General features: G+C 38.7%; 1 protein-coding gene across 1 annotated transcript in view; it reads right to left on the bottom strand.

Annotated features, from left to right (window-relative positions):
* DNAH9 (dynein axonemal heavy chain 9) overlaps positions 1-17,984 on the bottom strand; it is a 224,218-nt gene that overhangs the window by 140,683 nt on the left and 65,551 nt on the right. Inside the window, exons 37-38 of the mRNA XM_063292577.1 lie at positions 8,541-8,714; positions 6,275-6,482 (exon numbers count right to left, since the gene is read on the bottom strand). Coding sequence (XP_063148647.1) covers positions 6,275-6,482; positions 8,541-8,714 — 382 coding nt within the window. The remainder of the gene's footprint in view (positions 1-6,274; positions 6,483-8,540; positions 8,715-17,984) is intronic.

Here is a 17,984-nt window from a genome sequence, read left to right as displayed (position 1 = left end):
ACATTTTATGAGTTGCATGCTGCTTTCTTAGACAGAAGTCTGCTTCTGTTACACATTGTTTAAGGGTGCATCACTTTACCATCAGTGTCACCATTACTGCTGCTTTAATATTAATCCTGGCCCCAAAAATGTAGTACGTATTAATGTATGGATGACAGTATAATAACTGTATATATTTTCAGCATAGATATATGCACTCGACTATATTATTTTCAACTTTAATTGAAAGATTAATTTATAATGCTAACAAAATTAACATGTTTTAAGAGATATGTGCACCAAAAGGTTAATATACAGAGCCACTGCTATGTATGTATATATTAACCTGGTGCACATCTAGGTTGAAAATATACATATGGTACCACTTCACATACATAAAACAGTGAAGACTTTTAAAGTAAAGACTTTTAAACTACAATCCTACACACATTTATTCAGAAGTAAGAAGTCCCATTGACCATCCAAGTAAGAGGAGACAGAACTGAAGACTTTATTTTCTGCCATATTTTAGTAAAACTCTGCTAGTTAGAAGCAATCCTGCAAGAATAAAATATTTTCAAATATCTGCATCTTGTACTTTACAACAAATTTCATTACATAGGCAAACAATTAAAAAAAGATTTATAATTTGCTTTTCACTACACTGATTATATATTTATGGGTTATTAAAAATACTTTTTGCATTTAGCATCCATGCAATATATCTGATTTCTCAGCTTCTGACAGTTTGGGGCATAAAAGCATCTGAAACACTGGGTGAAAGCTGACACCTCAGTCTCTGCCGAATCTTCCCCTTTCAACAACCTAGCACCATGACAATTTTGAAATTTCTGGAAGTGAGATACGGTTTTCAAATAAGCATTTAATTAGAACTTAATTAACATAGAAAACAACCCTTTTAGAGTCTTAACAAGTGTAGAAGAGATACATCAAATTGAAATGCAATTACGGAGAGATTAAATGACATGTTCATGAAAGCAGTGTTTTAATTTGAGAATGTCTCTCACAATAATATCATAAACCACATGTCTCTAGCGCGGATACACAGATCCAAATTATACAGGGATAAACAGTCACTGTGTTTAGAGTTATTAAGCATCTGCTGTGCTTCCCAGAGGCTGATGGGCTGTGGAATTCTCCAGGGGTAAATTTGATACATGAAGAACCCTTGCAAGTGGCCTTTTGCAGGATTTTTCCTGGCTTACCTTATATTTGACAGCTAATTGCATCTGAGCATCTGCTGAGCATCATAACTATGTTGGATAATACAAAGATTCAGTAAAAACTCCTGAATGTTACACAAACCATCCTCCCACATTACCTTTCCCAATGTTTAGTTATTTTCATCTGTCTATTCACACTTGCTTGATGTGCAGAATACCCAAGTCACTTAAATGTAGAGACCCAACATGGGTCCTTGTGCTCTTGCAAAGATATAACAAGAATCTTTCCCTGTAGTTTATAAGAAAGGTGAAACAAGGACAGCCTAGATATTCTTTAAAACGTAAGAGTAAGAGAAATTTTCTCAGCTAGTCATATGGGTTGAACAGAATTTCGATCATTGAACCTAGACCAGTGGCATGTGCAAAATTCTGAGAAACATTTTTTTTAAAGGAATGAGCATCATGTCATTAAAAAACATAAAGAACAGAGGTTCAAGATGGCTTTTCTCTGCCCTGCCCTGCCCTGCTCACCTAGTAGGTGTCCAATGAAAACTCGGCTTCAGAAGTGAGTATTTCTCAACTGTGAGGGCATCTGCCTTGCATACAGGTCTCCCATTCAATCCTTGGCATCCCAATTTGAAAGCCAATCAGGTAATAGGTGATGGGGGGAAATGGTGATGGCCATTTTTCCCACCTGCTACCCCCAATTACTTCCTTTCCATCCAGTAATCATGCATTTGAATCTCATGAAGATATGAGTTAGAATTTAAAGTGGAACTCTCTTTTTTCCAGATTAATTTAAACAAAACAGAAATGAATGCAGTGGTCCAAGATAGAATGGAAGCATTTACAAGAGGAAAGTCCACAGGTGAAGATAGTGGAATTAAAAAACAGAATACTGAAAAAAGATGATAAATTTAGAAATTTCTGATTCAAAGATTAAACACAAGTAAGCTAGTACTAATAACATTTATAGGAATTGTTAGCAACAAACAAACCCCTTCAAAGTTTAAAAATAAAGAAAATGCATCTTAACTTCCAATATGCGAAGCAAAATTTTTATGAATTTTCAAATAAAACTCTACATACTGAAAAAATAAGAAAATGAAAAATCAGAATCTATCTACTAAATTTTCTAAGAGCAGATTAATTTATAACACTAACAAAATTAACATATGCTTTAAGAAATTTTTGAAGAAAAATATAAATTTGACTCTAATAAGGAATTCAAAATTAGGAATTATTTAAATAAATTTAACTAATGTTACTCAAGATTATAATGATTCTTTCAATGCCTTAATTAGTTTAGATCAGGGTTTCTCAACCAGGGTTCCTTGGAACCCTACAGTTCCTCAGGAGGTCACTAGGGGCTCCCTGAAAGATCACAATTTATTTAAAAAAATATTTCAAATTAGGGCAACTTCACATTAAAGAGGTAAGCTTCATTCTTTATTTTTAGTTTAAGAACACTGTTAATGCATATATACAGGCCTATACATGAAACAAATATAATAATTTTGTAACTTCTGGCCTATGGTTGAGCCTGACTGTGCAGGGGTTCCCTGAGGCCTGGACACTACTTCAAGGGTTCCACCAGGGTCAAAAGATTGAGAAAGGCTGGTTTAGATTAACATAGGGAAGCCATATAGGATGTAAAATCTGATAACTTCTGAGGGTTGGTAGTTATTGGATAAATTTTATTAATCACTTTATGATATTTCAGTTCAACATTCTCTTTTGCTTTTTAATTATATTTTGCAAGATGGAGAGGTTCTAAAGTAATGGAAAGAAACATGAATAGTATTGTTACTCTACCTTAAAAACAATGGACATATATATGCCCATTTTTCTCACTAATCAGGACTGTAAAATGCAAAACTCATTCCTGATTATATTAACAAAGACAGACAGGTTTATTAGAGTTAGACATAGTGGAACAAATATGGAAATTCATTCATTCAATTTATTGAAGTAAAAAATCCAAAAAACTTGTGTTAGACATTGCAAAGGGTGGCCTTAAAAATGTTTGTGTTATCTATTTTTATTATTAAAGCACATCAATTTTGGAGCTAATTCCAAACCATTCATAATTTATATTATAATATAATATCTAGTTTAAGATTAAATTGTACAGATTCTCCCTTATTTAACACAAGTGGATGTTAGGCTAGCCTTATTACCAGCAATAGAGGTTGGAAATGAAAAATTGCTGCTTAGAGAATTGAAAATATTTGTGTTGGTGTCTGCTGGATAACTTTTAACTGGTGTATGGAAGTCAGGGGATAATCTTTCAATGTCAGTTTGGACCAACATTGTCCACAAATAGCCCTAATGGGGAAGCAAACTTTAAAAAATGACATAAGGGCTTGGTATTGCTGAAGATTATTTTTTAACTGTTTGGTACAACTTTACTGGGTGTGTACAAGATAGTACCACCTCATATATTCCTCCAAGCACATACCGTAATCTCTGGTCAGATTTTTATTCATTTTAGAAGCACCATTCAATGTACTGCTGTGGGCTATTGTCTATCACTATACTTAATGTATTAGGAAATTCTGTTCAACAATAACCAAATTTTATCCTGGAGAAAGTCTATGTAGGTGGTTGCTAAAAGGTGACACCAACTTGGTGGCTCATAATCATTAAATCAATCAGAAAATTTTCTAATTATACTATGTACTTTAAGAATTTAAACTGAAAAAGTAGGACTTAGAACATAGAAGTATAGGCCAAAAGATTATTAAAAGCCCCCCCCCCCTTGCACAGTATGTTTGCAATCCAAATTCTATTCCCCAAACTGATTTTGTTTTCTTAAGTATATTTTGTCAGGGCACTGTTCATTGTGTTAGGGTGGAAATGTCTTCTCTGGTCCATCATGCACAATATTTAAATCTAATGTCTACAGAGAAAACCATATGGATCAATGTGTACTAAAGGCTGTGAAATACCTCAAAATTGTGGATTATATGAGTTATCTACGAGTTGCAGGGGATGCAAGAGGCAAAAAAGGTTTCAAACAGGACAAGATTACAAAATCTTTCAGAGCCAGTTTGATCTAGTGGTTAAGGCACCAGACTAGAAACCAGGAGACTGAGAGTTCTAGTCCTGCCTTAGGCATGAAAGCCAACTGGGTGACTTTGGGCCAGTCCCTCTCTCTAAGCCCAGCTCACCTCACAGGGTGGTTCTTGTTGTGGGGAAAACAGGAGGAGGAAGGAGTATTAGGTATGTTTCCTGCCTTGAGTTATTTGTAAAAATAATAAAGGCGGGATAAAAAATAAAATAAAAAAAAGAATTACCAATCTGAGCAAAAGTCTAAATGAAACATTTAGTTCAGAAACTGAACAATAAAAGTGATATACCTGCATTTATTCCTACAGGCCCCAAATCTCTGGATAAATAACAAATAACACTGTATGTGTCAAAAAGACCTCTCTTTATAATCCTCACTATGACAGGCTTCAAAATGGAGATACTGGCTGGAATTACAGAAATACAATGTATCTGGAGGGCATCAATTCAAGTAAGGTTAATCTATGACATTTATTCAACTGTAACCAGATTGTAGCTGGGATTATTAAGGGATGGCAGAAGCTGCAGGAACTGACAATTTGCCTGCAGCATTCTCCATTGCAAAATAATTCTAGGTGGAATTCTTTCTTCTGTTGCTGCATAAATTTTGAATTGTTCGTGCTCAAATATTAAAGCAATTTCAATTATAGATAAAAGCTCCATAAAATATGTTCATTTTGAACATTATATTGATAAAATGATTGCCACAGAAAAGTAAAGCTCATAAGTATGTTTCCCCATTTTCCCATGAGAAATCATTTGTTCAAAACAGCACAGTCATGGTGCATTCAGTTACACTTTAAACACGCTGGCACTGAAATGGGTAACAACAGATTTTCATATTTAGAGAAAAATCACAGCAAACGGAATCAAGCTGACATGAACTATGCTTGGATATTAAAGAACTTGGAGAACTGTTCCTGTGAAGTCTTCAAACACATTAAGAAACTCACTGGTTCAGTTGAATGGTCCACTAAGCTACTACTGGAGACAATACTCTGAATATTGATAAAATAGATGATGCACTGGTAGAGCCATGTTTTCTTGGAAGAACCTAAACTTTAGAACATCACTACTAATGAAATGCATATCCTGGTGACATTGGGATCATGAAAGGTACACTTCAGATAGCTAAAACTATTAACTAGTGAATTTATCTGTTCCACTATCAAAACAGAATTGAAAAAATATTGATCTTTGCCCTTCCTTGCTTAGACTGTGACGATCTAAATGACCCAGCTAATTCTTTCCCATGTTTCCTGCTTCTCATATTAAAAAACTCTTTTAAAAGTTATACTTTTAGTTAGTTGCAATTTAAGTTTTCTTCAGACACAAGGAGCAATGCAAGGGTCTCAAAATCAAAATGTCACATGTGCTGCATGGAGACCAGTTCATTAGCTCAAGAGTGCAACACTGAAGCCTTTTCATACATTGGTACAAAAATGTCTAGTGAGGAAAAAATAAGATGAAGAATATCATAGGGTGCCATTAAGCATAGGTTAATCCAATAAAACATCTTTACTGTGAAACAGAGTTGCAAAACAAAGCCATTGGTTAGTTGATGGACTTAATTATTAACCAGAAGACCAATATATGGCTTAACTACCAGGTTGACATGTGTGTTTTTTTCAAGATCAGTGCCTGCAAAGTATTGTTCTGAGCCACAGAAATTTACTTGTAGTGCCACAAGCACCCACAGGTTATGAATTTGAACCCTTTGCTGTAATGTATTACCAGAATTTGGTCCTACGTTTGGGATTACGTTTCCCCATTTAATAATGGATTCCATTTTCCTATGAGTTTTACTAATTAAGTTTGATTTAATGGGTTTTGTAGTTTTTTTAAAGTAGGATCAACACCAATGATGACTATTGTTATGTCACCCTGGATATTCAATTATTTCAATTATTTCTTTCAAAATAATTTTGTCTTTCAGTTTGGCCTGGAGTATTCAACATCTCTTAGCACATTTCTTTCCTACCTAAATAATTACCTTGGCAAATTCACCCCATACTCCCCCACTTCAACTGGTAGTTTACCTTGCAACATGGCAGAGGTGGTATAGTAATTAAAAGGAACATTCTTCACCAGGTACTCCTCAGAATCCAGGAGTGACAGCTTATCTCCAACAATCACAGACTTCCCTGTGCCTGCATTTCCCACCAGCATAACTGGTCTGTGTCTCTCCAAGAGATGATCCATGAAATAGCGCAGCCGGATGGTTTCATTGGTATGTACCAGACAGGCCTGAAAGGTGCATGAGAGGAATTTACTGTGAGACTCAAAACAACTCTAGGCAGAGAGGCAGGGCAAGTCTCTTCTGTAAGTAGTATTGCATGACATTATCCCATGAGCAATCACTCTGTATTTTTTTAAAAATTCCCTTATATTTACATAGATACAATCATACTCTCATTCTGGAGCATCTGTACAGTATCTGCTTTGACATCTTTTCTGTCACTCTCCAAAGATCAACCTAAGGATCAAACAAAGTATTTATGACCTAACACCCCCTATTTTTTGGTCTTTCCAGGCTCTGAGTTCCAAAGATATGATGCCACTAGATAGCAGGTTCAGAATTGGGGTAAGGAACATAGGCAGTTTCTATCAAATTAGCAGTAAGTTTCTTCTACCTAAAATTTTGTTTGCTTGGCCCATAGCTAAGGCTTTTTATATTTTTTATATTTTGATTGACTAATTTTCTCATTCAAATTAAATGGTGCAGGTGATGCTCCCTCTATCTCAAGAAAAAATATATCCCCTAGACCTTCTCTCACAGTAGTAACAGTGATAATTCTCAGCAAAGTATTATGTAATGGCTGTATGTAACAGAATTTGTTTTCTGTTTCCAAAATTCACAGTCTGAGCTAACAGAAAATGACTGGAGGTAGGATCTCTGCAATTGCAAAGTATTGTTGTGAGCCACAGAAATTTACTTGTAGTGCCACAAGCACCCCCAGGTTATGAATTTGAACCCTTTGCTGTAATGTATTACCAGAATTTGGGGTCCTACATTTGGGATTACATTTCCCCATTTAATAATGGATTCCATTTTCCTGGAAAATGGAATCCATTATTCCAGTATCCATACCCCACCAAGAGGATGAATGGTGGGGTATAGAAATCCAAACGGCAACTGTAGACTGGAATCAGACTGATAATGTCTGTAAAGACTTTTCAGCTAAAACTGGCCAAATTACAAAACCTCTCCCTCACTGTCAAGAAGGCCAAAACTGCAAAACTCTCAGAATAGCTTCTGCTTTGCTTTTTTGCCTCACTGAATCATGCCAGCATCACTCTTCTCCTCTCACCAGCTTGAGAGTCAGCATTAACTTGTATCAACTGCAGAGCCTTAAGCAGAAACACGACAATTCATGCTACCACTGCTACAGAAAGAAACAGATGCTGCTACATGGAGCATGGATGATGTATACACCCTCCTTGCCTAATGTTTTCAGTAGCTTAGGAAACTGGTATGTCAGAAAGGCAGTAGTCCTCCCATATTTTTCTTGCGTAACCTCATTTTGACTCTAGACAGTGGAACAGACATGTAATTATGTCACATGGGAGGAGGGAAAAAACTACCCTGGTGATCCCTAGTGAACATCCCAACCTTCAAAGAAGTGGTAATTGTATTAGTGTGTTACACAGTACCAAAATATGGATGCCACAAATGAGTATGAGCAGAGGAGGAAAAGCAAGGGGGGGATGGATTTAAAGATTGGACTATAGTGGGCTTTCTTCGAAATAGCTTTACCAGAAAGAGTGGGATACATATTCCTTGCAATAATATTAACAATAATAATGATAATAATGGAGCAATTGCTGCTTTCTTGTTAAATTTGGCCCCAGTTGCATGGGTTTCCATTAGATAAAACCAGTACCTTTAATACCAATCACATTTTAATACCATGAGACAAAACGAGTACTTACATAGAAACTAACTAAATCAAGTATCAAACCAAGTCCAAGGATTACAGGTTGCTCTCTATGATTTGGTTGCTTCTTTCAGCAAGCTCTCTCTCCTATGTCACAATTCAGACCTCTAAGTTTTCACCAAAATGATTTAAGTATCAGTTTGTGATAAATAAATATGAAAGCAGATAAATCCTAACAGCTTATCATTAAGTGTTCAAAAAGAGCGAACTATGCTTCTCAGTCCAAAGACTGGCTTTAAAGATAATGTATAAATAAAATAACTAATTTGGAGACTGATTTATCACACATTCTTATCTGACCATCTTTGTGTCTCTAGCACTCTCTCTCTCATACACACGTACTAACGCAGATAAATCTATCACTCACCTGTAATGGTATTTCTCGATCAAATTCAAATTTGGGGATCAGCTTGGACCAAGGTTCAATTTTTTTTGTTTCTGAATCAATATAAAAGTCAAAAACTGTTCCTTGGGAAGGAAACTTGATGGTCTTGAATTCGGTCACCCACCATTTACTGAATTCAACTCTATAGTCTACAAGCTGCCAAGAAAATAATAGAGAAAGTAACTTTTAATGCACAGATAATTTTTGTTTGATATATTTTTCTACTAAATGCTAAAAGGCAGTTCAGTGAGTTACTCATTACCTGTCAGTCAAATCCTACTTATAATGTATTTTAGAACTATTGGATATTTACTTACTGTTTTGAGTTTGGGCTTTGATCTCTGCAGGATCCCTTTGAGCTCTGAAATTTCTGACCTCTCTGTGGATGCCCTAAAACAGTAGCTCTTAAAATCAGCCAAAAAAAAAACATAATGGAAGACATTCTGGGGACATCAGTGGGAGCTGGGAAGACCCAAGATAACAGAGGAAATGGGTGGAGATAACTTTCTTTCCTGCTTGCCAGACAGGAGAAAATGTTGAATAAGGTAAATGTATGTAGCAGGAAAATAATCCATGGTAGGAGTGGTCTGTGTTGAAAAAGAGATGGGCAGCTGACTTTGTTTTCTGCAGGAGAGTATGGCACTTTGAAGTCCTCTAGATATCAGGCAGAGGACAGGCAGAGGACAGGAATCTATTGAAATGTTAATCCTATCAGTTTCTTACCCTGTGCAAAACAGTAAAGATGATGACTCTCTCAAGACTTACTTGACTCCTGATGACTACCTGGACACTTCCATGCAATTTTCTGGACAACAAAGTAGAAGTGGTTTGCCACTAACTTCTAGGATTTTTTAAATTTTATTTCTCAGTCTAGCCTACAACCCTGGGTAGTTTCCTGATGAATCTCCCAAACAAGTACTTAACCCTGCTTAAATTTTTCAAGATTAGGCAAGGCTACACTGGTGTTTCCAGTTCCACTGACCCGCATTTTATACTCTCTATAGATATGTAAGTTATGCCATAAGTTTTCAATGACCTTCTCGCCACAAAAAAATTACTTCTGCCCAAGCTCAACTAATAACACTTGTCATTATACATGTTATGCACGTATACTTCTATATTTCTCCCCAATTTTATCTTACCAACTTTTTAATTCCTAAACAAGCAACTCTGTATGATGGAAGACAACTAATTCAAGAATGCAGACTTAGCTGTACAGGTATAAACAATCAGATAATTCAGCTGGCTGAGCGAAGAAAGCCTAAGACTCACATCAACTTATGCATAGCAAAAGCTTCCTCCAGCAAGCATGGCATACTTTCATTTCAATGGACAAGAAAAAGACTAGGGTTCAGCCATATTTTTTTTCTTTGTATACAGCTGCCATAAAATATCATGATCAGCTGAGCAATTCTACAGCAATGTGCAAATTGTAATGATCCACCTCTGCATAGAAGAAGGACATGACTTTCTACATGCCCTTCGCAGCAATGCACTGCACTAGAGATATCTTCACAAAACTCACAGTTCACAGTTGTGTGCAGTTAAGAAGTTTGTGGAAGTACTACTGGCTGCTCCATTAGTATCCATGATGCTATGGAAGAGCCATGACCTGTCGTGTTGCTTGTGGGCTAGCATTATATCTGAAAAAAGCTCTGCTACTTAAATCTGAAGACTTCTTGAGTTGCTATATAACTGTTTTCTTGCTGTTTGTTGATTGCCCAGAGTCACAATTGTTTGAGTTGGGCAGATATTAAAAAAAATAATAATATTCCCTTCGCACCCCTATAGGTGGTATATGTCTTCCTCAACCCCAGGTCCTCTACCAGAAGCCTGGGAGTCTGAGGGTTCTGTGCAGTATCTTAGCTGTTCCTAGCAATGCACTCTTCTGGACATGTTGCTCCTGGGATCTGTTGGAGTCGCTCTCCCAGCTTGGGAGTCACAGCCCCGAGTGCCCCTACCACCACTGGGACTACAATGGCCTTCACTTTCCACATCCTCTCTAGTCCCTCCTTCAGGCCCTGGTACTTCTCCAGCTTCTCATACTCCTTCCAGCTTCTCATACTCAGGAAGATCTGTACCTGTACCTGTACCTGTATCTATCTTAAATAAACAAATATCCGAACTGAATATAATGTAAGAAAACACTATACTGGCAAGGGAGAGAAGCTATAATAAATTTCTAGGTAGCCATAGAGTCCAAAGGATCAGTGCGCACATATACACATACTATTTCTCAATCCTTTATTAGTACAGAGGAATAAGTGAACTGATGCCATAGGGTAGCCTTTCCTAAGCATGGCACCCTCCAGATGTATGGACCTGAGCTTCTAGAATTCTTCAGCTACCATGGCCAACTGGAAGATACTAGTTTGCTATACGAAGGTCTTGTGTTGGGGATGATGTGAGTTTATATGGAGCTCTTTTTGATGTTACTCTATGATTGCTCATTTACATATATAATATACAATTTATCTATATGTTCAGTTTATGTCCTAACAGCCAGGAAACACGCTGAGACAAGGAACTGGTCTCTAATGTTTTATTGCTTGTACATAACAGAAATCCTAACAAACTGAAGAAGCGTGGGAAAAACCCAGCCATATAAACCCCAAGGGTTAAGGCGGTCCCGATCTGTGTCTCTTTGAATGGCTGCCCAATTCCTCAGTGCTACGCATGCGCTTGACAGTCTGGATGGGAGCCCCCTGCTCGCCATCCTTACTCATGACAGTTTAGTCTTTTATTACTCAGAACAGTTAACAGCAGAGCTAGTAATCTATTCTCAAGGAATCCATCTACACTGATGGTCTTATTGAAAAGTGACTGGTGAATATCACAATGAACCAAAAATTCCTGCCAAGCCAACTTCAAACTCTCACTGGATTCTTTCTGGATTATTTTTCTCGGATATATTGGCTTCAGACACGTTTCCAATACAGCCAGGCAGCTGAAGCCATAAGTTCATTTCACTGAGGCTATGAAACTTCCCCCCAAGGAGCTGTGACTTAGAAAAAAAAATACAACTAATCTGTAGCAACTTCAGATTTTTTTTCTCTGAATAATCTGGGTGGAGGAGGAGGAGGTCTCCTTACTAAACCCAACCCTCAAGAATTCTGTAAGGTGGTGGCTCTTCTGACTTAAAATAGCATTATTCCAGCTTCTTTATGGCTGCAATGTATCTGAAAAGGGGAACTGTGCTGTGAAAATCAAGTCTCTCAATCTCCTTAACCAACTTCCAAGCTTTAACCCTTTTATAGGACTGCTGCTTTTGCTTGGCTCCTTTCTCTGCCCCCCTCATTTTCTGTTACCATTATTAAGTTCCATTATAGCTTTATTTGAAAGAAAAAGGAGGAGGAAAGAAATGACCCACATAACGGTACATTCTTTCTCACAACATGGATCACCTAAAAAGAGGAAAAAGAAAACCAAATCAGTAGAGTAACAGAAAAAGTAATTCTGGTAAGAAAAAAAGAAGCAAAAAAAGACAGAGAAAAACTGGTTATCTTTAGCACTAAAATAATGTTAAACAGAAGGAAATCAAGCAACCCACACAGCCAGAGCAGTGATAAATTTTGGCTGCTCACGTAATGGGGGCTTGCTGACTTTAATGCTCTTCTCTCCATCCCTTTTCAGAGAAGGACCTTGCTGCCCACCTACCAGCTTGCAACAGTGGGAAAGCATCCATATTGTTTATTCTGACATTTCAGCTGCAAAAGGTCAGAGCTAAGGGCATTTTCTATAGCGAGCAATAAACAGATTTTATATTGGATCATTTTTCACCAGATCTTTGCTTGTTCTTATTCAGACTACAGCACTTTGGACTCTTCACTCTGACATTTACAGAGAAGCTGGGAAAGGAACATGGAGTTCACTGTCCAGAACAACATTGTAGAGGTACATTTTGTTTGGTCTAAGCTCCAAATGCAACTTGCAAAATGCTTCTATGTAGTACTGCAGCAAAGATTGAGATTTTCAAGGAATTTAATGCATACTGCAAAATTCATTAAAAAAAAAAGAGAGAGGCTTCACACTAAGTTCTGAATCAGGGCTGTACTCTACTTTTGAAAAGTGCAAGGACCACAATCCAAACTCCCAGGACAAAGGAGCATGGGGTCCAAGCACAACATAAACATTTAAATTAATTTTAATTCAAAACCTAAATTAAGATTGCATTAAATTCATTAAATACAGTTCAAACAATTAATCCCATATTTTGTAATTTTCCTTTTCTATCACTATGAAAGCTTTTTGTAGCAATTTCTGGAGGGACTGCAGAAGATCCACCCAAGACTACTAGAGATTGCATGCACTCTTGGGGTTTCAAGTTGAGTACTTCTGCCCTAAATGAAAATGATGTTATTTAAACAATGAGGACTAAGTCATGACTTTTGAGTAGGTGAAGCTTTTCCTGCTTGCCTCAGCTACATTTTCTATCCCAGTTTGTCCAGATTCCATCCCATTCCCTAGAAGTTCTAAGTCAGTTGAGCACCCATTGAGTCTAACCATGACACCCTGACTTACAATCCGTATGGACTGGTGGCTATGGATTTTGCAGATGTTCAGTTGCTCAGTTTTGACATGCATGCTCTGTCAACTTCATTTTCTGTTAGTCTGCTAAAAATGGCTCTGACTCCGATATATGATCCTGCTAAGCTCTTTATTGTAACTAGTAACAAACGATTGATTTGATAATGTTTATGTTCATGGGTTTTATTCAAGGAATCACTATCCTTTAAAAAAAAGATTCTGTATTCTATACAGAGGAACTCAGCAGACATAATGCTCTCTAGTTCAATCCCTGAGTGAAATGTCCAAGTAAGCAGTGCAGTAAATGTGAAACACTGAGAGCTTACTTAATTTACTGAATAAGCAGCGGGGTGGGGGAGTAATCAGCATGAGAAAGTTTTCTATTCTCAGACTGCAAATGTGTTGGTATATGGAAAGATCTAAGAACCCCTCAATATTTTAATTTTTTTACATTGGTCATCTGGAACATTTGTTGGGTTTATATGTAATAACCTATGACTCCTTATCTCTACCGATTTATTTTCAATATTTTTCTTATTATTTCCTTTCTTCTCTGGGGACACAGGTATGATTTTGGGATGTCTATACAATCAAAAGCTTTTGTATAATCACTAAATCAAAAACAGACATATTTTTGGACTTCCTTGCCTTTCCCATTATCCAGCAAGAGTGCACCTGCCTTTCCTGAATCCAGCTTGTACATTAATGATTTATATGTTCCAAAGAAGAGCAGACTGGCTCCATCTACTATGTAATGGTATGTGGGAATGACCTTGGGATACAGGGGGAAAAGCTGCAGCCAGGGCAGTGGACCAATAAGAGGCAGCTTAGCCCACAGAAGGAATGTGGCCATGCCAAACGTCTCAGAAGGGATCCTCCCTAGTTTTTTGGGCTGTAAAAGCAACAGGGGAGAAATGTATTTTCAGATTCTGTTACTGTAACCTTACAATAAAATAGAGATAGTACTTCTTGATGTGCTTCTTGTCTGGACTACCTCGCAAGGCTGACAACTATGATCTTTTGGTTCTACATACTATCTACCTACTACCTATTTGCTGCCCTATCCTCCTCCTCACCAATCCCAAAGAAACCAGTTATTCTTTATTCTGGTCTACCTAATTCTTCCCAATCCATAGGTAATGAAGCTCTCGTATGATGATGATTATTCAAACAGGTTGACTATCTGAAGGCCAAAAAGATGGGAAGAAGGATTCAGAAAAGTTTTGCTCATATTTTCCTGGATCAAAAATTGTTAGTAACCTCATAAATACTATTTAAAATATATACCATCAGCATGCAGAGCAACTAGTGCAATATACCAGATGTTCAGGTAATAACTTCATGATAAAACCAAATAATTCTTAGCAGAAAGGGGAAACATACCATTCTGTGTACATATCTCTATCTCTTACTGCATACATTCATATTCACTAAAAGCTTGCTAGATAAAAGAATTTTTATGCATCACTTAGTGTATAAAGGATTGTGATTAAGGTATTACCGCTTATGGTAATCATAGTTCTCAATATTCCATACTAATTTTACATGCACACAAGCACAGTGTTTCCCTTTGTTTCTTTTTCTGATTAAGGAATAAACTCTATAAAGCTAAAAAATGTTAAACCGCTCCTCAACCAAAAGGAATATAATAAAAGTTCTGTCTTTATTTCACATAACAGTATGAAAGCTTCTGAACTGGGGAAAAAGCTCTGATCAACTTACATATCTTACAGGTTTTCAAATGAGCATTAAATGAAATTAACTGGGCCTCCGCAAGGATTGGTCAGTGCTAGGATCTACTTACTATAAATTTCTACCTTATTATGAAGTCACCTGAGGTGTATGGGGTGCCCAGAGACGAATAGCACCTCTGATGGAGGGGTCTGCCATTCCCTTTTTAGGGCTGCTCATTCAGCTTTTGTCCCCACCTGGCGCATGGCTCTCACTTGTGGCTCCAAGTAGCTGTGACATGCACAGCAGCCACACCCCGGTAAACCGTCTTGGCAGACAGGCAAAACCAGGTGAAGGTAGTCGATGGGTCGTTGATCCTCGATGAGATAGGGGATTTGTCTATCCCAGCATGTGAAATCTGGCCCTGGCAGATTGAGCAGAGGAGACCGATCAATGGTCCAGTGGTCAAGAAGGCAGGCCCAGCAGGCATTGTGGAGGGCTAAGAGCACGACAAGACACTTAGACATCCTGGTCATCCACTGCAGCCAGTTGGGTCTCCAGCCATAATGGTTGTCCATGCCATTGGATTGAGGTATTTTCAGCTGAGAGAGTGGGACTGCCCCTGTGCAACAGCTGCTCCACTTAAAACTTCATCATGCACAGGTTTCCTGTTGCGCAATTCATCTTCATCTACAACCCATCTGCAATTCATCTCAGTTCCAAACCTAATTTGTTGAGCCCTGCGGCGATGGGGGAGTGGCAAAACAACAGGTGGAGATGACCACTGGCAGTTTTAGTCACAAACCTGCATGTAGACGGCCTTTGGACCAGTAGTAGTTTGTCTCAGTATTTGGGGCAGTAGAGACATCTGGTGGCATCCTGGGTGACTGAGCAGCCCTTTTTAGGATAGCACTGCCCACCCTTGCATGAGGGAGGGGTTAGAAAAGGTACCCTAAACATTGCCTGCCCCACAACATATGGCTAGCTAGCCATGGCTGTCAGATCATCTCTTTAGTGGTCAAGTATCAAGAAAAACAAATCATAGAAAACTCATCTTCAGAGCCTGGAATGTCCGCACATTGCTGGATAGAGACAAAGTGTCAAGGCTTGAAAGACGAACAGCACTCATAGCAGCCAAACTTTGCCATTATAGCATTGACATCACTGCACTCAGCAAGATCAGGCTTGCAGACAGGGTTCATTACAGGAAGCAGCAAGTGGATATACATTCTTTTGGAAAGGGAAACCAAAGACTGACAACAGGACTCACCGAGTAGGTCTTGCAATCAAAACTGCTCTGCTGAAGAACATCTCTACTCTACCCACTGGAATAAATGAAAGTATTATGAAGCTCCGCTTTCCTCTCAGCAACTCCTGGTACATTACCACTGTCAGTGTCTACACATCAACTCTCACAAGTCCAGACAAGGATTAGGAAGGTTTCTATGAGGACCTGGACCAGATTATTTGAACAACACTCACCAGTGACAAACTCGTCATTCTAGGCAACTTCAATGCTAAGGTGGGGACAGACAGCAACAACTAGGACAGAGTCCTTGCGGGCCATGGGGTGGGAAAACAAAAAAGTAACAGCTTGCTGTTTCTGAACAAGTGTGCCAAGCACAACCTGTGCATCACTAACACATTGTTCAGACTTACAAACAAGTACAAAACAACCTGGATGCATCCCAGATCCAAACACTGGCACCTACTTGACTATGTCTTAGTATGCCAGCACAACCTTAAAGACATCACCAGCATCTGGGCCATGCGAGGTGCTGAGTGCCAGATAGATCACAGGCTGGTCCAGCTGGTACTCAACCTGCACTAAGACCCTTTACATCGTAAGCAACCAAGGACTGTCAAAATGTCATTCAACATCAGCAGACTGCAAGACCCAGGCCAAGTCCAATGTTTTCAAGATGTACTTAATGAAAAACTCTCCAGCAATTTACTACTTATAGGAAGCTGTTCTGAAGATTGGATACAATTTAAAGATGTCATCACACAGACTGCAATAACTGTATTCAGACTGAAAACCCGGGCGCATCAAGACTGGTTTGATGAAAACCACAAGACTATTTCAGCAGCCCTCCAGGCCAAGAACAAGGCCTATGCAGACTGGCAGAATGATCCGTCATCCATCTCAGAGAAAGACAAGTTTAAACACAAGCAGACCAAAGTACAGGCAAAAGCATGAGAAATGCAGAAGGAATGGTGGCAGAGAAAGGCTGAGCAGTGGAATGCTATGCAGACATGCATGCCACCAGAGTTCTTCAGCGCCATGAAGTCAGTTTATGATCCTTCTAAATCAGGATGCTCCCCCTTGCTGTCATCTGATGGGTTGAGCCTGATCAAAGACCAGGAAGGACTGAAAAACTGCTGGGCTGAATACTTTTCCAGCCTACTCAATAGGCCATCCACAGTTGATCCTGATGCCTTACAGCAGATTCCTCAGCTGCCAGTCTTGGATGCCCTGGACCTGCCTCCCTCTACTGATGAGATCAAGAAAGCTATCTCGCAGATGAATTCAAATAAAGCAACAGGGCAAGACGGCATTCCTGCTGAGATCTACAAAGCACTAGACTCAAACACCTTACAGGCAGTCCAAGACATCTTGGAAGACATCTGGTTCACAGAAGAGATGCCTGATGACTTCTGCATAGCCTTTATCGTGGCTCTCTATAAAAATAAGGGAAGCAAATCAGACTGTGGAAACTACAGGGCTATCTCGGTGCTATCCATTGCAGGCAAGATTTTTGCCCGCATTCTCCTGAACAGACTTGTCACTGTCTTGGAAAGGAACCTCCCAGAGGGGCAGTGTGGCTTTTGGCCAGAACAGAGCACAGCACACATGATATTTGCCATGAGACAAGTCCAGGAAAAGTGCATCGAGCAGAACAAACCTCTTTACTCTGTCTTCGTTGACCTGACAAAGGCATTTGACACTGTAAACAGGGAGGCTCTCTGGACCATCCTGAAACATTATGGATGCCCGGGGAAATTTGTGAAGTTGGTTCAGCTACTCCATGATGGAATGATGGGACAGGTCCTTTATAATGGTGATATATCAGCTACATTTGCCGTTTCCAATGGGGTGAACCAGGGTTGTGTGCCCCAGTTCTGTTCAATCTGTTCTTTGCCTGCATGTTGTCACATGCTGTCCAGAGTCTGAAGGAGGGAGTGTACATCAGGTACTGATTGGGATGGCTCTCTCTTTGACCTTCG

Source organism: Candoia aspera, chromosome 2, assembly GCF_035149785.1.
Source record: "Candoia aspera isolate rCanAsp1 chromosome 2, rCanAsp1.hap2, whole genome shotgun sequence".
Classification (NCBI taxonomy): Eukaryota; Metazoa; Chordata; class Lepidosauria; order Squamata; family Boidae; genus Candoia; species Candoia aspera.
Note: the sequence above shows the minus strand (reverse complement) of the source record. Positions and strands in the feature narration are given on the sequence as shown.